We start from the raw sequence: 22,647 nt of genomic DNA on the forward strand, positions 1-22,647 counted from the left end.
TTTCAGATTTAAAAAGTATTGCAGAAAGAAAAGTGATTGCTCCAAATCCATTCAACTTTAGTTTTAGTACAAATAAGTGCATTGCGAAAAGAAAACATTCATTGGACTCACTGGATGATTTAACCTCCCTTCAGGTTGTTAAAATTAGGGATGCATACAATTTAAAGCTAAACATTAAGTGGATAATAAACATAATAATCAGTAATAATAATGAACTGGAGCTATGGTTCTCAACATGTGGTACAAGAACCAATAGAGGTACTTCTTGAGTTAGCTTGGGCCATGTTCAAAAGAAATTTTGTTATTGTCTACAAGGTAGAAATACACTGGAGAATATTTCAAGAACCCCAAAGAACTGAAGGAAGCAGACAACAAGGAACCATCTTAACCATGATCTAGTGCAAGCTGGAAAACAGTGTGATTTGCCAGTTGATCGGTTCAAGCTAACAACAATAAGCAATATAAACAGATTTTTCTGCGTTTTTTACTTTTGAAGTTTTTCCTCTAAGATTTTATAAATTTGGTGAAGATTTGGATCAAGCTGGGCAACTTCCTTGGACACAAAATAAGTCACTTCCACTGATTGAAAAATAAAAATTGATTCCAAATAGTGCTATGAGGTATGTCTACAATCCCATACCCCGCTTTCTAACATGTATTAGTAAAGGAATATTATGCTAAATTTTCATACAAAAGAGATAGAAACAGCATTTCATACCCGTAGATGCCATAATATTTGAGTATGTCCTAAAAATACACCCTTTTTTTATTGATGAATCCAAGTTTCTTTAACTTAAACTCTTATTAGATTCCACAAATAATTTTGTTTTCATTGCTAATTATGCTGCGAAAAGTCTTCAGCAACTATCTGCTGGTCTTGGGTTCTCTAATATTTTCGCCACTTTTGTTAATTTATTTATTTATTCGATTTCTTGGGCTGAGTTTTATGTTAATTGCAGTCTGCGCCTGTTGTACCTTTGCGCTTGTGCTTGAGTATTTTGAGCCTCGGTGGATACCGTATCAAAACAAACGACGTCACTTTGGAGCGAAAGTTTTCGAAACTCGTGGAGCGATGGAGAGCTGCTGGCAGATTATCTCCTTTAAAATTACTTAATTTATACTTTTATACTTAATAGCTTTCCAAAAAAGCCGAACAAGACGGAAGCGCAAACATGGATGGACTTGAAATGTCTGCAATGATACCGGCTCTTCAAGAGCTAGCTAAGTGAGTTCAAAGTTGGCTACTAGCTAACCTGCTAACAGTTTACTGAGCTCCCGTCACCTATTTTTGTACTTTATTCAGTCACTATGTGTTGAAATGTTTACCGACTCATTTAGTGAGGTTAATGCCGTGTTTGTTGTTTGCAGTGCCAGTGCTGCTGAGTACGAATCAGCGGTACAGAAACCCCGGCAGATCCTCTGCCAGTTCATTGACAGGATACTGACGGATGTAGATGTTGGTAAGTCAACAGTAGCAACAACGCACACAGAAAACAAGTGGAAATACAGCTTTACATCAAAGCTAATAGTCAGTGAATAAATACCCGCACCGTTCCTTTAGCTATTAGAATGTATTGTTCTCCAGCTGTTCTTCGTAGCACCACCTGGTTTTCTCTAAAATGTTTTAGTCACCAACATTGTTCCCCCAGGATATAGTGATCCTAACCAAAAGATCACATGTGAAAGGGCCACTTCTGCAATTTTTCATAGAATGTGGAAGATAACTTTCCCAACATATTTACTTATTACCACATGTATTTCAGAGTTATCAGAAATGCCTATTTGGTGTGATGAGCATAAGTTGGACCTTCAGTTGAAATATTTGTGTAAATTGACCAATAATGGACTCAGAAGTGTGACAATTTGATTGTAGAAAAGTATAGAATTGCACATGAGAACATTTTACCCTTAAATCACTTTTGGTGAATATGGATTCATTTGTTTATTTATTTACATTTTTAAGATTTAGCCATTTTTATTCATTTGTGAAGTACTTAAACCAATGAATAATTTATTTGTTTTGTTTTTTTTTCAGTTGCTCTAGGCTTAAATAAAAAGTCCAGTTCGGAGCCGGCCTGTGTGATGCTGCTGGATTTTGTGCAACATATAGTCAAATCCTCGTCTCTGATGTTTGCTAATCCTGCCTGTCAGCCTGCTGAGTACCCAGACACCATACAGAGCTGCATTGGTACGGATTAGCTAGAAAACAAAACAAGAACAACAAACAGCGACCAACTGATCCATTGTTTTCTCTATTTATCTATTTGTTTTTCTTCAGACTTCAGTAAGTGGGTGGCGGTGCGTTTGCTCCGCGTCGGAGCGTCTCCGGGCTGCGATGTCATCCACGGCCGGGTCTCTGCTGTGTTGTGCTCCTTGCTTCACTCTCTGCGGGTCCGGGTGCCCTTCATCTTCAGCTGCCTTGTTCGGGAGTTCATTTTAATGGCTCAAGACCTCAGCAACATCCTGTACGCCCACATAGCCGCGCTGTGTGGGCCGGACGTTCACACTCAAAACCAGTGGCCCGTGAAGCTCGAGCGCTTCCCCTTCTCCGCCACGCGTGCCTCCTACCTCACCCAGACTCCCCTCGTTCTCTCGTCGCCTGCCGCCTTGGAGTCGCTGACCGCTGTCGCTCTCGGCATCACAACCGACTCTCTGAGGGGAGTCGTTTCCTGTCGCGACCTGAGCGCGGCCTGGGAGACGGCCTGCTCCATCTTGGCGAACGGCAACACCAGGCTGAGGAAGATTTCCATGGCGATGTTGAGAAAACTGGTGGAGCTGAGAAAGTTTGACGAGACCCAGAGCCACAATTTCTTCTCTGCCTTTTTCCACCTGCTCGAAACGCACGACTTCTCGGATGAGAAGGAGCCCTACGAAGGGGAGCTGCTGAAGCTCACCCGCTGTTTGTTTCAGTCGGCTTACGTGTCTCACTCGGATTTCGAGTCCGTCTACCTCTCGCAGATGTTCGAGTGCGTCTGTGCTTTCGCAGGGGCAGGCGTTAAGTTCGGATCGGAGCTTACTGAATCCCTCTGCGTGCTCTTCAGCTTCTCGTTGTCTGTCGTCCCGAGTTACGAAGGTGCCTATCTGCTGAGGAGGCAGCAGGTGGCGGATGTCTGCAGGACGCTGGCGCGCACCGTTGGGACAGAAAATCAATCTGAAGTACTGACGTTTTTTTCTATAACCTTTGCGGTGTTTGCATCTTGCTTTTTACATTTGTTGTGTGCTTTGCAGTGTGCAGAAGGGTTCCTCCAAGCTGCACTTAAGGCTGAGAAAGCTACCGTGATGCAGAAGACAGGAGATGGAGAGACTCCTGCCAAGAGATCCTGCAAATCTGCCAACAGGTTGGTCACCAAAACGACAAAAACATCACCGATGCGATTTAAGAAAAAACATCTTTTGGTCGGTTTCCGCTACTGATTCTTGAGCACATTTTCTCTGGAACTGAACTTTCTGGAATCATTTTAACCAACCCATTTGTTCTATGGAAACTTTTTTGACTGGGGACGTCTGAAACGTCTACATTTCATCCCTTGATGCTGAGCAGATCCTCCTCTTGTAGGAGGAGTCACTGCCATTTGGGGACACAAATTGCTCACTTCAACAAAATGATTAAAAAAGCCAAAATCAGACCAAAGCAACATTACATTTTAGAGCAGTTATGGTTTAAAAGCCACAAACTGCCACTCCCAAGTGTGTGGAAATGTGTTGGCAGAATAAATTTAAAGTGAACTGCAGACAACGTGTCTCCTGGAAAGACAGTAGAGCTCCCATCAGGATTACAACCTCCCAACTTAAGACATTGTTTATGATAATTAAGCTGCGGTAAAGCTGATCTGAAATTGAATTAAGTTCAGTTTTAACTTAGTAAAGACTTAACTTGTTAACTTTTACCGTTAAATCAATATGTATTTTATTTCAAAAGTAGCTCATCAGGGCTTTAAATGTCTCACATTTTATGATAATGTATATTTTAAAATACTTTTTGAGTGCAATTTATTTGGTAATCGTGTCCCAAAGCTCTGCTTTACAGTTGTTGTTTTTTGTTTTTTGTTTTTTTTTTTTATTCCAGCAGTTCAGTCATTTTGTGTGTTTGTGTTCAGCGAGCTGGACATGCGTGTCGGCAGTGAGGTTTGGGCCGCATTAAATCAACGTCTTGAAGAGCTGCTGACCGTTTTGAGCTCATGCTCTGCAGAACCAGAGAGCCTGCAGGCCCTGTCCGCACTGCAGGGCCTGGCCCTCATCCTGCACCTGGCAGCGCTCTGCTCCTCAACCCTCAGGTACCTGCCTTCAAACAGACCGAGATCTACTGGTGAGGAGTCGTAGCAGAAAGAAATACAGTCACAGTTTGTTTGTTTTTTTGTCAACAGTTCCTGTCCTCTGGTCTGGGTTTCCATTGAGACTGTGGGCCGGGTACTGAAGAGCTGCCAGTCGGTGTTAGAAGGAGCGTCTCGGCCCGTCTCTCATCAGGAATACTTTAAGTCTGCTTTTCAAACGACGATCACAGTTCTTGACTCTGTTCTCTACCTGACATGTAAGAAGACAAAAAATAAGCTTCCTTTGAGGTTTTATTTGTCTCATGAAAAGGAGCGAGTGTCCGTGTATCCTTAAAAAAAAAATTTCATTCATGTATCTAAAATTATGGCCTTAAAATGTCTTGAATTCATTTAAAGAAATGAAAGTTGGCCTTAAATTTTGTAGTGGCATTATTATTTAATCGCGTATTTTTTCCTCGCAGGACTTTCCATCAGGCAACAGCAAACATCTTCATTACGTTCTATGAATCAAGGTGGTTCAGGCTACCGCTAACAAGCTACTAATATACATTTGCTAGCTAGCTGGTCAGCCTGCCAGGTCTAATTTCTTTTGTACATTTCTGTCATGATGCAGGTGTTGAATTTCATTCATAATGGTCTTAAAATTTAATTTGTGAAACCTGCAGAAACCCTGGTATTCCCTCTGGTTTTTCTGTCTTATGTTTACTTAAACTTCTCATATAATGTGTTTTTAGTGATTTTTTTTTTTTAATTGTAACAGATTTTTGGTGATCATGTTGTGTTACCATATGTGTGCAGTGAACAGCCAGATTGAAAATGGGCTCCAGCGGCGTGTGTGTGCCCTGCTGTCTCTTCCTTGGGTGTGTGAGAACAAATCTGCCTCGGCCTTTAAGAGTTCAGGCTTTCCTTCCTGGCTCTCCACTTTGGCTCAGAGACTCAGCTTCTGTTATTGTAAGTAATCCTGTCACATCTCAAGCCAGCAGATGATAAAACATTCAAGTTTAGCTTTTAAAATGTGCAAAACAGACTCGTAATTGTGGAGTGCCTTCTAAATGTATTTGCAACCCCGGTAAAGAAGTGGGAAAAGCCTTGAAATTATTGTATCTTTTTTTGTGGAATAGTAATCTGACACTGAATAATTCTGAAATCCATCCTTTAACTTGAGTACATTTATTCAATTAGAGGGAAATAACATTAGGAAACAGTTGTTTTTAAGAAAATCATGGGTGCTATAGTGATTACATGTCTAAAAATTACATTTATGCATTCTGGAAAAATCTGGACAAGTTTGGAAATTATTTTAAGTATTTTCAGTGTCTGGATAAGTATGGAAAATTGTACTGTAGAAATATCTGAAATATTATGTGTTTTGTATTTTCTACACCCCCGCGCCCCCCAAAAAAACAAAAACAACAACATCACTACATAACGGTGAATCCGACGTGTGATTCCAGCACATAAAGTCCAGGCGGACTGCGTGTCGCTGCTGGCCTTTCTGCGCCGGGGCGTGTGCGACGGCTGGCGCGTCTGCATCTTCGGCAACGCGCTGCGGAGCCAGTGCGAGGCGGTGAGGGCCACTGCCGTCGAGGTCTTCCCCATTCTGCTTCATTACCTGGGACCCTCACACCACGACCTCATCAGCACCGCTCTGCTGTGCGTGAACTCCCACCCGCAAACGGGACATCCCCGTTCTCGCTGTTGTTACCGCTGTGGTTTTTGCTTCCGTTGGTGGTTTACGTCGTGGCTTTATTTATTTTTCTTTGTTGTAGGTCTCTGCTGGAGGACGAGTCAGAGCAGGTGAAGGTGGCGCTCGCCAGGATTGTCGGGCATCTGAGCTGCGTCCAGTCGGAGCTTTCCCAGCTTTGCGACTCCGACGTAGAGGCCTCGTGTCATTCCAAAGTCCTCTGCCTTCGCTGGATTCTTGCAGCTCAGCATGCTGGGAATAAAGCGCCATCCCTCAAAGCAGCCTTTGTTAAACCATTCATAGCTTTACTCAGGCCTCAGGCTGCCAGCTGTGTTAAACTAGGTAATTAAAGGTTTTATTTTGCTTTCTAAATGAGCTTTCACAGCGCTGTAAATTGCTATCTTAAAAACGACTCGACTTATTTCAGCGTTTCTGGAAGCCCTACCTCACCTCTGCCAGCATGTCAACCTGCTCGGTGCGGACAGCGACTCCCGCGCCGTTCTCTGCGCCCTGGTTGGCCTGATCGAGGACGCCGAGCCCGCCGTGAGGACGCGTTTTAGCCAATCCATGCGTTTCCTGCTGACAGAGTCCACGAGGCACTCAGAGCAGGACACGCTGAGCGAGGTGAGACATTTCAGCAATTAAACGCAGCGTTTTTAACGTCACGCGGAGGCTGATGACGTGTTGGGGGTTCTTGTTGCCGCCTCAGCTGCTGGTTGCGAGTCTTAAGCAGGCGTTCAGCAACGCTAAAGCCAGCAGAGACGACGACCTGCGGAAGACACTCATCCTCACCACAGGAGAGATCGGCAGGTAAAACTATAATTTTTACTATTAGCAACTATAGAACTCTTACTTCAGGGTTATAATGTTTTTTTAATGACTGAATATATCGCTGGATTGTTTTAGCCCTGCTTACAATGAAATTCAAGTTAAAAGAAAAATATTTCAGACCATTGAAATTCTCGTGCTAAAAAATTATTTAAAAAACGAGGCTCACTAGAGGGCCAAATTTGTAGCATTGTTGAACTGCAGTCACGGGGCCTCACAAAATTGTTCCAGGGGCCACAAATTGGTCCCCAGACCACACTTTTTAAACCCCTGGTCTGGACAAAAAGATGAATTTAATTTAACCTATAGACTTTTTTTTTTCTCCTATGTTTTTATAGACGGTTGAGGAGATCTGCTGCATGTGAAATGGTCTTTTCCTTTTCTCGTTAGGGCTTCTCAGGGCAGTCTGGTGTCCTTCTCCCTGCTGCGTCTGCTCCACTGTCTCCTGTCCAAGTCGTCCACAGTGTCCATTGCTGCTTACACTCAGATCAGAGCGCTGGCGGCTGCCAAAGACCTGAAGCTGCAGACCCTGTTCAGCCAGTATAAGAACCCCATTTGCCAGGTAGATAATTTGCCAATCTACGCGTCTGTACCTGCATTTAGTGGCTTTTTTTTTTTTTTGCATATATATAAAATTGCAACACCTTGAAAGATTTAATTAAAGCAGAAAAAAGCTGTGCTTGATGATTTTATCTGACCTTTTTAGTACAGATTAAATACAAGAATAAAATAGGAAACTAAACTAGACATAAACTGGCTTTTATATATATATATACAGTATATATATATATATGTATATATATATACAGTACAGACCAAAAGTTTGTCCAAACTTTTGGTCTGTACTGTATATATATATATATTCAGAAAGGTAGATAACTGGAGAAATTGTGGACGGCATCTTTCTGTTTGTGACTCGTGTTTTCAGTTTCTGGTGGAGTCGCTGCATTCGCGCCACGCCTCCGCCCTGCGGAGCACGCCGGACCAGACCAGCGAATCGGCCAATCAGAGAGAGCTGGCTTTGGACATTCTGGCTCAAATCGCGCATGCTTTCGACTTCCCGGACCTCCACCGCTTCCTCACCGTACGCTCAGACAGAACTTCTCTTTCCCACCAGAAACGGCATCGTTTTCACGCCACTGAAACACTGAAGCACTGTCTCGCACATCTGTTTTCTGCAGCGGACGCTCCAGGTGCTGCTGCCGTACCTGGCAGCCAAGGCGAGCTCCACAGGCTCCGCCCTCATCCGCGCGCTGGCCATCGAGCTGAAGGCGAACAGGAGAGAGATTCTGATCAACAATTTCAAGTACATCTTCAGTCATCTGGTTTGCTCGTGCACCAAGGAGGAGCTGGAGAGAGCATTTCACTACCTACAGGTTTTTTGTTAATATCAATCAATTAATCTCATTATAAAGCAAAAGAAACTCAATAATTTCCATTCTGATTTTTGTTTACAGATGCATCATGATCTGTTTTGTTTATGGTTTCAGTTGTGTGTGGTTTTCACTATTCCGTCTCATTTATTGTCTCTGGTTGTCGTGTTTCATTTTGGGCGTATGAAATATGTTCCGGTTCTAGTGGGAAATGTTCTTTACAAAACTGAAGGTTACTTACAGGGCTGGTCACTAAATCAATAACAGTATATATCGCGATAAACCTGTGAACAATATCAATATATAATACGTCTGAACGGCACTGCATTGTGGGAGTTGTAGGCGAGGAAGCTTTAGCTGCTCAAACCTCTCGCAGCGTTAAATTACAAAGTCAAATTGATTTAGTCATATTTTATACATATATATATGTATATACAACATTTTTATAACAACTGAAGTCAACACAGTTACTTAATTGTGCTATAAAATGATAATATTTGGCTGTAAAACACTTCACACTCAGCTTCGTGTCGTTTTCCATCTTAGAGCGAGACGGAGATTGAGCTGGGTTCCCTGCTCAGGCAGGACTTCCAGGGTCTCCACAACGAGCTGCTGATTCGTTTGGGGGAACACTACCAGCAGGTGGGCAGAAAACCTAAATCACCTTCTTTTTTGGGGTTTTTTTTGTAATTTCTCTGCTGTTTATTGACTTATTCAGTGATGGAAATCAATTCTTTGTAGGTTTTCAATGGTTTGGCCATTTTGTCCTCCTTTGCATCCAACGATGGTCCATACCAGGGTCCTAGAGACATCACCACCCCGGAGCACATGGTCCACATTGTTTTCTTCTCAGTTTGTGATATGATCGACATTTCACATTTACCTAAATGTTGCATTGCTGTGTTTCAGGCTGACTACCTGCAGCCCAAGCTGCTGGGGATCCTGGCTTTCTTCAACATGCAGCTGCTCAGCTCCAGCGCAGGAGAGAAGGACCGCAAGAAAATGGTGAGTCGTCCTCGGCTGACTGCCGGTCGCAGCCGCAGCATTCCAGCCCCGTCCGCTTCGACACATCTGCTTTTGCGCGTCTCCTGCGGCCAGGCTTTGACGAGCGTGATGGCTCTGATGCGCCTGATGGGCTCCAAGCACATCAGCTCCGTCAGGGTGAAGATGATGACGACGCTTCGCACGGGTCTGCGTTACAGAGAGGACTTCCCTCTGCTCTGCTGCCAGTGAGTACCTGCCTCTTCCTCGTGAAGTCGTCTCCTAAACGAGTTTCGACTCGCACAACAAAAAAAAGTTGAAAGATTGCGCTTCCTTGTTGCAGGACGTGGGAGTGTTTTGTGAGGAGTGTGGAGCCCTCCCACCTCGGACCTCTCCTGAGTCATGTTATTGTTGCCCTGCTGCCCTTGATCCCCCTGCGGCCTAGGGAGACCGCCGCTATCATTCGCTTCCTCATCCTGGACAACAGGTGACGTTAAAAAGGAAATAACGTATCAATATGAATAAGATTGAAAATCAAGAGTTCAATTGAACTACCGCATTCTTAAAACACCTTTTGGGGTTTTCACATTTTTGTCGGATTACAACCACAAGCTGCACTAGGAAGTTGAGAAAAAGAAAAGATACTTAATTTTGAAGAAAGAAATCTGAAAAGTGCGGCATGCCCCACTGAATCAATACTTGGTAAAGCTTGCTTGGGACTTGATGTTTCTACCAGTTTTGCATATCCAGAGACAGAAATTTGGCCCAATTCTCTTAATAAAATTCCTCATGTTCATGCAGACTGGATGGAAAGTGTCTGTAAAGCTTTTTAGGCTTTAACTGGGCCATTTTAACCGATGAATATTCTATTTTTAAAGGATTCTGCTGCATCTCTGTGTGTTTAGAGTAATTTTTGTCCTGGAATATGAAAATCCGTCACAGCATCAAGTTTTTAAAGCCTCTAATGGGTTTTCCTTTAAGTCCTAATAAGATACAATAAAGTTAGTGGCTGTAATCTGACAAATTGTGAAAAATTAAAAATTTCGGACAGCTCTAGATGATTACAGAATGATCCCTACTGAGACCATGCTTCTCTCAATCTCTTACAGGGACGAAGTAAACGATTACCTCCACGAGATTTACTTTCTGCCCGAGCATCCGGAGCTCCAAGACATCCACACGGTTCTGCAAAATTACAAAAAGGTTTGCATAAAGTCACGATGACGATGAAGGGTTGAGAGGGAAAAATCCTCCCTAAAGACAGGAAATGACCTGATAAAGAATTTGTTTTTGGTCCGTTCAGCTAACGGCCAGCAGCAGCGACCTGGCCTCCGCTCTGCAGCTGTCGATGAGAGCCGTTCAGCATGAGAACGTCGACGTGAGGATCCACGCTCTGACCAGCCTCAGGGACATGATGCACAGCAAGCAGGTACTATAAAACACCAAACAAGGACTAATAGGTTGCGGTAGTGTTTGGAAATCTCTTCAAAGAAAAGTGAGCTAATACTATAATCCTGACGGCGTTTTTAATACCGTTTGTAACATCGGTGCAGTCAAATTGAACCTAATGGTGTTATTTATTTGTGGTGTTTTTTCTACATTGTGTGCAGAGCTGGGGAGTAACTAGTTGCATTTATTTAATTACATTTTACGTCAGTACTGTAACTTTTTCTTTAAAAATGCACTTTTAGGAGTATTTTTACTACGCTCTACTTTTTACTTTTACTTGAGTAATTGTATTATGAAGTATCCAAGGTTTTCCCCAGAAAACGTGCCTAAGCCCGGTGCTCGGGGCGCTGGGGCAGTCATTCATCGGTTCATCACTGTTTTTTTGTGTTAAAAAATGTTTAAAATTGACAGGAAATTTCAAAATATCACTTGATATTTATATGTTATTGGAAGACTGGAAGATTAATACCTGAACACCAACTATTAAGTCTTTAAAAAAGGCAGTCATTAAAAAACTAAAATAAATAAACAATGCTTAGCCTGATGGGGGGCACAAGTTAAGCCTGGTGGCCCACCAGGCTTATAATACACTGAGAGAAACCCTGAAATTGTGTTTATTCTTTGCTACTTGAATATGAATTATTGTCTTTTTTTTCCATTAATATACAAACATTTCCACTTAACTTTATATTTTGGTCTGTCTGGTTATGTAATTTTTATATATGAATTGATTGATAATTTGGTCAGTTACTCAGTACTTGAGTAGATTTATATATATATATGCATATATATATATATATATATACAGTATATATATATATATATATATATATATATATATTTTTTTTTTTTACCAAAATACTTCTTTTACTCCTACCTAAATAATTTCTCGGATGGCTACTTTTTACTTTTGAGTAAAGATATGTCGATATAGTTCTACTATTACTTGAGTAAAAGTTTTGGGTACTCTGCCCACCTCTGGTTGTGTGTTTCAGGAGTGGCTGCTGCAGCAGGTGTGTGCCAGCGAGGCGGTGGAGCCCGTCATCTCCAGCCTGGTGTCCGTGCTGCTGAAGGGCTGCCAGGACTCGTCCCCCGAGGCCCGGCTCCTCTGCGGGGAGTGTCTGGGCGAGCTGGGGGCCGTGGACCCTGGACGCCTAGATCTGTCCCACGCACACTCCAAGGGCGACCGCAGCACCTTCGTGGCAAGTTAAAGTTGAACTCTTGTTGCCTTTTTTGACCGCATACAAAACAAAAGAATTGTATAATCATCAACTAGTTGCAGATACTTAATTATTTTACAAACACATCTAAAAGTAAAATGTTGCTTCATGTTTGTCCTTTTTCACCCATTTTTACTTAGGAAGATTGCAGTAGGAATAAAATAGTCTCTTGGTACTATTGCAGAAAAAGTATTTCCTAATAAATTTTTGATGCAACTAATTTCTGAAAACACAACATTTCTTTATTCCTGTCAACAGAGCGGAGTAGATGATCCCAACTTTGCCCATGACCTACTAACTGAGCTGACCAGAACATTCCTGGCCTACGCGGATAACGTGCGAGCTCAGGACTCTGCTGCGTACGCCATACAGGTACGCAAAATGCGTCCAAACACAAAAAACAACACACAAATCCTCATGATTGTTCTGTTTTACTTATTTGAGGTTTCTAATTCGATGATCTGTTGTTCGTTGCAGGAGCTGCTGTCCATTTTTGAGTGTCGCGAGGGGAGAACCGACTCGCCGGGCCGTCGCTTGTGGAGGAGATTCCCAGAACAGATCCAAGAAATTCTGGAGCCTCACCTTAACAGCAGGTCAAAATCCCCTCCTCCACAGAAGAGTTGGAAAAAACTAATTTTATTACTATTATGTCACCTACAGTACTTTGATGACTCTTCCCATGCTTTCTTGCAGATATAAGAGCGGTCAAAAGGAGGTGAATTGGTCCAAAGTGAAGAAGCCAGTGTACCTTAGCAACCGAGGGAGCAAGTTTTCTGACTGGTCTGCCACCTGGGCTGGATACCTCATCAGCAAGGTTAGCCGATTCCTCAACACAATGGAGATTCCCCTTCCTAATCTCCACGCAGGTGTTTTTTTGAGAAGTTTTAATGTGTGGTTCTCCATCCAGGTGAGACACGAGCTGGCCAGCAAGGTCTTCAAGTGCTGCAGCTTCATCATCAAACACGACTACAAAGTCACCATCTACCTGCTGCCTCACATCCTGCTCTACATGCTGCTGGGCTGCACGCCTGCAGAGCAGCAGGAGGTCAGGGTTTCTTTCCCCTCCAGCGTAGTTTGGTGTGGCGCTGCTTCGTTTTTCACTCATGTGCTGGTCGTTTTGTCTTAAAGGTGACAGAGGAGATGCTGGCTGTGCTGACCAAGGGCGACGGACGAGGAGGGGGCGGAGTCCAGGAGGCGGCCTCCAGCCTATCGCAGCTCAGCACTCAGACTGTGTTCAGCATGCTGTCACACCTCACACAGTGGAGCCGCCACATCCTTTACGCCAAACCCAAAGTCACAGGTAATGGTCAGGGTTCGGGCGAGTGCTTGAAATCCTTGAAAATGCTTGAATTTCAGATAAGTGTTTTTCAAGGTTTGGAAAATGGTTGGGTATCTGTTTAAAGGCCTTGAAAGTGCTTGGTATTAAATTACACAGTTTTGTCATAAAATGTAATCTAACATTTGATCTAAAGCCTAAATGTGGAATAAGTTATTTGCTGTTGGTAAAAGATTTTTTCATGCACTTAGTAAACAGACATTTTTTTTTCCTCACTATCTGAAGTTCAATCAGACTAAAGTTTCCTTGTTTTAGGTTAGTAACAATCACCAAAATTATTTCTACTTGCTAAATTCAAAAAAACTTTGCAAGAATATGTATATATATATATATATTTTTTTTTTTTTTGTAACTTTCTTTATATATTGTCTTGAGGCATTTAATTTAAGCAAGAAGATTGACATGATTTGATTTCAAGGTGTAATCAAGGATTTCAAGGTGTAATCAAGGATTTTTTTGATGTAATGCATACTTTTCACTCATAATGTCTCAATGACATTGATCTGGTTTATATTTTATACCTTGAAGAAAGTTACAGATTTTTTTTTTTCGTTAGTGTTTTGTTCTCTGACCAGTCAGGTGTGTTTTAGAGACATTTCAGAGCATAACATTTTATTATATTTTAATTTACCTTGTCCTGCTGTCGAATGCATAATACTTCAATAAGATATTATTACTGACAGTAACATATGATATCATATAATAGTGAATTTAAACTATTTTTTGGTTTATTTGTATTGTTTTTATCACCTAAGATAGGTGCTGGAAAAGTTTGAAGACTTACCTTGAAGATTTTTGAAAAGTACTTGAATTTTGCTGAGGGAAAAGTGTGTGAACCCTGAATAGTGGATGCTACTTAACTTAAATCACTTATTACTCTACTAAATATGGTTATTAATATAAAATATTAACTTTTTGTCCTGCAGGTGATTATGACCGTGTGGTGGCCTTCCTGAAGGGTATCCCACAGGATGTGCTGGCTAAGGCCTCCCTGCGGTCCAAGGCGTACACTCGAGCCCTCATGCACTTCGAAGCGTACATCCTGGAGAACAAGGAGAACATCCAGGACCACCTCAGCTTCTTACAGGTCAGGTTGAATCTGTGAGATCGGCTTCAGCCGATGTTGGATGTGAATCTCAGCGTCGTGATGAATCCCTGGCCGTTCCAGACGCTGTACGCGGCGATGCACGAGCCCGACGGAGTGAGGGGAGTCAACGCTCTGAGGAGGGAAGAGCCGTCGCTACGGGAACAGATACTCGAACATGAGAGTATTGGTTTGCTGCGAGATGCGACGGCTTGCTACGACCGGGCCATACAGCTGGAGTCAGACCAGGTTCCCACCCGCAGATTCCTTATTCACATTTACTCACTCTACAACAACAGACTTCCATGTAATGTATTGGGATTTTATGTGATAGACCAAAAAAATGTGGCGTTGGTGAACAAAGAGCATCATAAAGATCAGGAGATGCAACAGCCTGATCAGGAAGGAAGTCGTTCAGAAGTTTATTGAAGTCTAATGTAGGCTTGTCACAATGACAAATTTTGCTGGATGATAAATTGTCCCAGAAATGATTGCGCTAGATGATAATGTTGTTGTTTTGCGATACTTTTCAGGTGATATATTGATAACACAATAATGCAGGTTCGCTCTCTCAAAGACCAATAAATGTTAATTTTGTCAAGAACTCTTACCACTTGTGGTGGGCGACATTTATCATAATATTTTGAAGTTGTATCACAATATTTTGCGGTACTGTTGTGATAACGATAAAAGTGACGATAAAAACTATTTCTTACTTTTTAGGCAACAGCAAGACTGTATGACAGCAGCAACTTGCTATGATTACTGTGTCACAGTGATGAGAGGCTTTGTGGGACTTTAAACATCATTAATTGGAATTTATTGTGACAAAAATGAATCAGAATTTGTATCATGATAATACGTTATCACGATAAATGATAAACGATGTGATAAATGCCCACCCCTACTTTACAGTTGAACTGAAAGATATTTTCAATGTCCAAAAGAAAACACAACCAAAAACAATACATAAAACAGAAATGAAAACCACATCTAAATAAAATTGATTATGAAGACTCTGTAAACAAAACTTCCCTTTAAAAAATATTAATAATCAGAATTAAAATGATCAAGCTCATTTTAATTCATCATGTCATTAATTAATTGCCTATACGTGCTTAGTCTAATTCCATTTCTAAAACGATATCCTTAGCTTTGAACATTTTACGTAACAAACACATGAGTGTTCAAGAGACATTTTGCAACTCTGGAGGAGCTGCAGTCATCGTGTCGTTAGGCAAGATGCCGGATAAACCCTTGATTGGTTGCCAGGGCAACACAAAAACACAGAGCAAACAACGCGTGCATTCATAACTTCTTTTTTTTTTAAGAAGTTCTAAATGATAAATTTCTCAGATGTACTACAATACGTCTATAATGGTAAAGATTCACCAATCTTTTCTAGATCGGTCACTATCATGGAGTGATGACCTCTATGCTCGGCCTGGGGCAGCTGTCCACCGTCATCACGCAGGTTAACGGTGTACTAGCCAATAAGTAAGACACTTGCATCCTACTTTACTCTCGTCATGACTGCCACCTGATTTAAGTTCAACTTGCTTCTCTTTTTATACGTTTAGGCAGCAGTGGAAGTCAGAGCTGAACACCTACAGAGTGGAGGCCGCCTGGAAGCTTGGAAAGTGGGATTTGTTAGAAGATTATTTGAGTTCAGGTTAGGAAAAAAAAAAAAAGTAGATATGATCAGTTCTAATTGCATTTGTTTAATCTGCCAATAACAACGCGGCCCCTCCAGACCAGCAGTCGTGCACCTGGGGCGTGCGGCTCGGCCAGCTGCTGCTGTCGGCGAAGAAGCAGGACGCAGAGAGTTTCTACGAGGGGCTGAAGCTGATGCGGAAAGAGCAGGTGGTCCCGCTGTCCGCCGCCAGCTACGAGTGTGGGACCTACCAGCGGGGATACGAGTACATCGTCAGGTCTGACCTTCAGCTTCTGCAGCAGCTTTGGTTTCTTCCTCGTGACTCTAAAATGTGTCCCACCTGTGTGCGTAGGCTCCACATGCTCAGCGAGCTGGAACACGCGTTCACCGAGCTGCGGGGCGTTAGAGACGGCTCCGCCCCCAGCCTCACCAAGCTGCCTCCTCATTGGTCAGACCGACTGGAGATGACCCAGAATTCCTTCAGGGCCAAGGAGCCGATCCTGGCCGTGCGGCGGGCCCTGCTCAGCCTTAGACCACAGTAAGGAGATGGAAGTGTGTTCACACGTTGTTGTGATGGTCGCTCAATTATTAAATTATGAAAGAAGACACGGCCTTCAAAGTTCAGTTTTGTGCTTTATGATAAAAACAGCCTTTCTAAGACATAACATGCTTACACCAATCTCTCTGTGTACACTAATACGCTCTTGATCATTTGTAGTAAAGGATGTGTCTGCAGCTAAAAAATACTTCCAACATCAACATGTGAAAGATTCTGACCTTTCTGCCTGATTTAACATCAGTACAGTGTACAGATGATCTGTTGGTACAGATGATCTGTTGGTTGTTTTTTTTTGATCCAGCAATTAATTATTGAATAGCAAAATGTGCTGAATAAAATACATTTTTGCAGAGTTTAAACCAAGCGAAGCTGAGAAAGAGGAGTTCTGAGAAGAAAAGGTTTACAGAAAATGAAGGTTTTTCATGAGAAATGTAAAATGTACCTTTTTCTTTTGGGAAAGTCTTGGCTTAATTGCTGCTCTGGGTATGTTATTTTAGCAGAGTGCATGTTTTAGTCTGTAAACGGTTATTCAGTTACTAAATTAGTTGACAATTATTTCAATAATCGATTAATCCGATTAATTGTTTCAGCCCTACATAAAACTGGGTATCAGAACCTCTTCAGAGGTTCATTCAACTCAATAAATGCCGCCATGGTTAAAACGTTTGATGAGTTTACTCATCGATCCAACGTTGTTTGAGCAGCAATCACTGCGGTTTTGTCCTCCAGGCCCGTGTGTCAGGAGCTGGTGGGCGAGTGCTGGCTGCAGAGCGCCCGGGTCGCCAGGAAGGCCGGACACCACCAGACGGCCTTCAACGCTCTGCTCAACGCAGACAACACCAACCTGGCTGAGCTGGTCACGGAGAAGGCCAAGTGGCTCTGGACCAAGGTACTGCCGACCCATGAAAAATGGCTAAAGTTCAGTCAGGTTGCAAGTTTTCCCAGACATTAATATTCTTTGCAGCTCTGACTGTATTTAAGGTTGTTGCCCTGCTAGATAAGGAACCTCAAGTCTTTTGGTGAACGGACTGACGTAGCGGCACCAACAACTCAAAAATGTTTTACACGAGAGTTCAGGACATATCGTGGCAGTTTTAAAGTTGTTCCCATTTTCAGAGAAGGTTCCTGAATCTTCTCCAGAACCACATCCCTGACGTCTATGTGTGGGTTTTTTTTTGTTCTTGATATTGCTGTTTTTTCAACCAACTCTGCAATCGGAAAACCCCTCCGTGTGTGTGCCTGCGACCAGGGCGACGTGCACCAGGCGCTGATCGTCCTCCAGAAGGGCGTGGCCCAGTGTTTTCCTGACGACCAGCTGCTGACCGACCCTCGCAGCCTGCAGATCAAAGGGAAGGCCATGCTGCTGGTCGGACGCTTCATGGAGGAGACGGCAAACTTCGAGTCCAACGCCATCATGAAGGCGTACAAGGTTTTACCCCGTATCTTTTATTTGTGGTGTTTATTATATTCATAAATAGATAAACGGATTATTAGCAACTGTAATGGTAGTTGAGTTCACTTATTAATCTATTTTTTTTTTCACCTTAAACTGGTTTATTTATTTGGTCTGTAGGATGTGACCAACCTTCTCCCAGAATGGGAGGACGGGAACTTCTACCTAGCAAAGTACTATGACAAAGTGATGCCAATGGTGACAGATAACAAGCTGGAGAAACAAGGGAACCTCATCCGATACATCGTCACCTTCTTTGGAAAGTAGGTTCTCGTTCTTTCTGCGTATTTATGTCCTTCAAAATGGCTTCTGACTGTATAACTCGTTTCCTGTCAGAGCCCTGCAGTTTGGGAACCAGTACATCTACCAGGCGATGCCTCGCATGCTCTCCCTCTGGTTGGATTTTGGAGCTAAAGTGTGCGACTGTGAGAAAGGTAAGTAGGTAAAGTCAGAGACCACAGGGCCGGTCGGACTGAAAATGGTTCCTCAACGTTCTTGTCCGTCCTCCACAGCCGGACGAGTCGACCGACTGATGCGACAGGAGTTCGGGAAAATCAACGCGGTGGTCGAGGAGCATTGCTCCAACTTGGCGCCCTACCAGTTCCTCACCGCCTTCTCCCAGCTCATCTCCAGGGTGTGTCACTCCAGCGACGAGGTCTTCAAGGTTCTCATGAAAATTGTGGCCAAAGTGTTTCTCGCGTACCCGCAGCAGGCCATGTGGCTGATGACCGCTGTCTCCAAGGTTGGCTTGTGTTTTGTGTGTTTTCCTTTTTCCCCTCAACTATCTCAGATTCACTCAGTGTTGTTTTGTAATTGTAAAACTGATTAGCTCCTTAGTGTTGGCATACATTCATTTTATCCTGGCTAAAATAATCTGACATACAGTTGTGGATAAAAGTTTTGAGAGTGAGTGAGAATGTTATTTTTCCCCAAACTTTACTGCTGTAGTCTTGTTGGTTCTATTTTTTAGATGAATCTGCTGGAAGTACAGCAGTAAAAATTGGGTTTTAAACAAATTTAATTACAAAATGCATTAAGTATCAATATTTACAGTGTCAGCCTTCCTTCATCAAGACTTCAGCATCTTCTAGTGTAGAGAATATCAACATCTCAGGGATTTTATTCAATCTGGGAGTATAAAAATATGTCTGACTTTATTCCCCATTCCAATGTGTAAATGATATTTCTTTCTTTCTGTCCATCATTTTCTTTCTTAGTCTGTTGTTTTTTTCTTTCGTTCTTGCTGCTTTTTTCTTCTCTTCCTTTTGTTCTTTCTTTCCATTTATGTGTTCTTCATTGTTTACACCTCTTTCCGTTTATTTTAATTCAAATTCAAATCAAAAATATTTTTATTATTGCCAGAGGGAAATTAAATGTTGTTGTAACTCAAATTATACAAATATCCCATCTTCCCTGTTTTGCTCCTTGGTCTGGACTGGTTGGTATCTCCTGTTTGTGTGCTTTTCCTTTTTTTTTCCTGGTACATTGCTGTTGTTGTTGTTTGAACAGCAACCCTATTTAATTGCCCACCCTAGAAAAATCCCATGTGTGCCTTTTGTGTTTCAGTCTTCTTACCCCATGCGCATGAACCGCTGCAATCAGATTCTTAAGAACGCCATCAGTCTTAAAAAGCCTCTGGAGAAGTTCATTGGAGACGCGAACAGACTCACCGATAAGCTACTGGAGCTCTGCAACAAGCCGGTAAAAATGTCCTCACAGTACATCCTAAAAAAATTAGGGGTAATGAGATTACACTTAGAAGTGATGACGTGCAATTTAAAATTTGAGTTTATGTATTCATAAAATTAACTCCAAGATTAGGCAGCTGTCCAGCTGAATGTAAGAGAAAAATTAAGACAATTTGATTAACTGTGTTTTTATTACCCTAAAAGAGGGGGAAAAATGTCGTACTTTATAAAATACAGATGTGTTTGATCGTGTCGCTCATTCAGGTGGACGGTAACAGCACCACCCTCAGCATGGGCGTTCACTTCAAGCAGCTGAAGCGGCTGGTGGAGGAGTCCACCTTCAGCCAGATCCTCATCCCGCTCCAGTCCGTCCTCATCCCGACGCTGCCCTCTACTGGCGGGGCGAACACAAAGCATGACGCCTTCCCCGGACACTGGGCGTACCTGCACGGCTTTGAAGACGGTGTAAGTAGGAGAGATGGGGGTCTGAATTTCGCGACGCGTTTCTTGAGACATTTATAATGTCGAAATATGATGTAGATGAATTTCAGTTTTGGAAAAGTTTGGGGAAATTAAAATGTGTAAAGAATTTTAAATTTCCAGACTTTTCTCCCCACCGTATTGAGTAAAAAGTCACATCCTGATGCGCTTAGATTTAGGACATTTGAGTCTGGAATAATGTTGTTTTTTTTTTTTTTTATGTTTTATCCTAACTGATCTATTTGCTTGTGTTTGTATAAGGTGGAGATTTTAGCCTCCTTGCAGAAGCCCAAGAAGATAAGTCTGAAGGGCTCCGATGGACGGAGCTACACCATGATGTGTAAACCTAAAGACGATCTAAGAAAAGACTGCCGCCTCATGGAGTTCAACTGTCTCATCAACAAGGTTGCGTGTCTGACTGATGAACACAGTTTCTGGTAATGATGTGGCCCCCCTTACCGTCGTGTTTTCTTCGAGCAGTGTCTCCGTAAGGATGCCGAGTCGAGGCGCAGGGAGCTGCACATCCGCACCTATGCCGTGATTCCACTCAACGAGGAGTGTGGCATCATCGAGTGGGTCAACGACACCGCTGGGCTGCGGCACATCCTCACCAAGCTGTACACAGAGAGAGGTATTTGTTTTTATGCCAACTGCTGTTCAAAGGCATTCGTGCCTCTTTACATTTTGTCGTGGTGCAACTACAAGCTTCATTTTATGTTACTGGTGTTTTATGTGTCAAACCAGCATGAAGTAGAACATAATGGTGAAGTTGAAGGACCGTTGCACATTCGTAGAAAACTGAGGGATTTAGGACCTAATTAGTAAATACTTCATTTGTGTGTGATTTTCACTTCTGTATTAAACACGGCTGTTGTTTTAATGGCGATTGAACGTTTTCTGTGAGTAATTTTTAGTTACATTCCACAGCAAAATTGTTGAAAAAGTGAATCTGCGAATGTCAAACACTTCACTGGCTTATGGGCAATAATTGCAAATCGTCCCCACGGTTTTTAGTTTGTTTGTTTTTTTCTTCCTAAAATATTTGGGGAAATAATTTCTGAAAGCGTGAAAAGTCGAAAGGTTTTGTAAGAGTTTGTGAAACCAAGTGTAAAAGATTTGTAGACTGGAACAGCTGAAGGGATTTTGACTGTATTTCTCTAGGTGCCCACCTGTCGGGTAAAGAGCTGAGAAAGTTTATTTTACCCAAAACGGCTCCTTTGGAGGAAAAACTACGAATCCACAAGGAGGTGCTCTGCGCTCAGCATCCGCCCATCTTCTATGAGTGGTTCCTCCAAACCTTTCCTGACCCTGAATCGTGGTATGCCACCACTTCACTGCATGAGCACGGAGGACAATATTACAAGCTGTATTGTTGATTAGATTGAAATGTAATACGTGTGTTCACTTTTAATTTCTGGGGGGGATTTTTTCTAATGTCTGCACATGTTCGTGTCCAGGTACAGCAGTCGCTCTGCATACTGCCGCTCCACTGCTGTGATGTCCATGGTCGGCTACATCCTGGGACTTGGCGATCGCCATGGAGAAAACATCCTCTTTGACTCTTTCACTGGGGAATGTGTCCACGTTGACTTCAACTGCCTCTTTAACAAGGTGAGTCAGTCAGATTAGAAGTATCGACACTTCTTTGAGGAACTGTATCTGCTGTGTGTTTTGGTCCCTTTTCCCTCCCATTTGCTTTATCTGTGCCGTTCTCTTTGTGTCCACTAGGGGGAGACATTTGACGTGCCCGAGGTCGTTCCTTTCCGACTTACCCAAAACATGGTCCATGCTATGGGGCCAATGGGTACTGAGGGTTTGTTTAGACAGGCCTGTGAGGTCACACTTAGGCTGATGCGAGACCAGAGAGAGCCACTCATGAGGTAGACACAGTTTAATACATTGTGATTGTCAAAAACGTGTTTTTCTTTAGTGTTCATATTCAAAAATAACACATTCATCATTTGCTATTACTCCTTAAGTGTGCTGAAGACCTTCCTTCATGACCCGCTGGTGGAGTGGAGCAAACCATCCAAAGGCCTGGTGAAAACCCAGGCCAATGAGACAGGAGAGATAGTTAATGAAAAGGTTTGTGTGTTTGGTTTTTTTTATTGGATATTGTTTATAGGTCTTATACAAATGATTTGTTTCTGCTTCAAGCTGTTAATTTGTACCCTATCTGTCACTGCCAGGCCAAAACACACGTGTGTGACATTGAGCAGCGTCTCCAGGGGGTGATAAAGAGCAGAAATAAAGTGCTTGGCCTCCCTCTGTCAATAGAGGGACATGTGCACTACCTCATCCAGGAAGCCACAGATGACAAAATGCTTTGTCAGATGTATTTGGGTTGGGGTCCATACCTGTAGAAAGATAGATAGATGTTAAGTTAATTATCATAAAGCACTTTTTGAGTAAAATTTCTGTTTTGTTGAAGTTCCCGATTTTTTTATAAACTGTCAAACGTTTGGATTTTATGTGCTGTATTGTTCATTTGTAATAAAGAGATCTTCTGTTGGTAAGTGTGACTGAGTGAGTCTTTTAATCTTTTAACCCTCCTTAGGTCCTCTGATGCACCTCAGACCGTCAGCTG

The 22,647-nt window shown here is 42.5% G+C and overlaps 1 protein-coding gene across 1 annotated transcript; it reads left to right on the top strand.

The window, feature by feature from the left end:
- The first annotated feature begins 1,029 nt into the window (after nucleotides 1-1,029).
- atr (ATR checkpoint kinase) lies at nucleotides 1,030-22,582 on the top strand. Its single transcript, XM_032546571.1, has 48 exons — nucleotides 1,030-1,225; nucleotides 1,369-1,460; nucleotides 2,036-2,188; nucleotides 2,279-3,156; nucleotides 3,229-3,338; nucleotides 4,098-4,274; nucleotides 4,365-4,528; nucleotides 5,070-5,222; nucleotides 5,726-5,924; nucleotides 6,041-6,297; nucleotides 6,383-6,579; nucleotides 6,665-6,765; nucleotides 7,174-7,345; nucleotides 7,712-7,867; nucleotides 7,965-8,159; nucleotides 8,703-8,798; nucleotides 8,898-8,987; nucleotides 9,066-9,161; nucleotides 9,255-9,385; nucleotides 9,481-9,624; nucleotides 10,247-10,340; nucleotides 10,441-10,566; nucleotides 11,582-11,788; nucleotides 12,065-12,178; nucleotides 12,284-12,399; nucleotides 12,500-12,620; nucleotides 12,714-12,851; nucleotides 12,935-13,106; nucleotides 14,069-14,229; nucleotides 14,311-14,475; nucleotides 15,632-15,723; nucleotides 15,807-15,898; nucleotides 15,980-16,157; nucleotides 16,233-16,418; nucleotides 17,169-17,328; nucleotides 17,689-17,868; nucleotides 18,013-18,155; nucleotides 18,229-18,326; nucleotides 18,405-18,634; nucleotides 19,459-19,593; nucleotides 19,845-20,045; nucleotides 20,322-20,465; nucleotides 20,541-20,691; nucleotides 21,222-21,378; nucleotides 21,518-21,671; nucleotides 21,789-21,940; nucleotides 22,040-22,145; nucleotides 22,250-22,582. The coding sequence occupies exons 1-48, from the start codon at nucleotides 1,173-1,175 to the stop codon at nucleotides 22,421-22,423; spliced, it is 7,761 nt and encodes a 2,586-aa protein (XP_032402462.1). The 5' UTR covers nucleotides 1,030-1,172; the 3' UTR covers nucleotides 22,424-22,582.
- Nucleotides 22,583-22,647: the final 65 nt, after the last annotated feature.

This window comes from Xiphophorus hellerii, chromosome 19, assembly GCF_003331165.1.
Source record: "Xiphophorus hellerii strain 12219 chromosome 19, Xiphophorus_hellerii-4.1, whole genome shotgun sequence".
NCBI classification, from domain to species: domain Eukaryota; kingdom Metazoa; phylum Chordata; class Actinopteri; order Cyprinodontiformes; family Poeciliidae; genus Xiphophorus; species Xiphophorus hellerii.

Excerpts from the sequence above, each read along its gene's own strand:
- atr (XM_032546571.1), top strand. The coding sequence starts at position 1,173 with ATGGATGGACTTGAAATGTCTGCAATGATACCGGCTCTTCAAGAGCTA. Across the intron at positions 6,298-6,382 it reads TGCCAGCTGTGTTAAACTAG|CGTTTCTGGAAGCCCTACCT; the intron begins GTAATTAAAGGT and ends GACTTATTTCAG. Across the intron at positions 10,567-11,581 it reads ACATGATGCACAGCAAGCAG|GAGTGGCTGCTGCAGCAGGT; the intron begins GTACTATAAAAC and ends TGTGTGTTTCAG.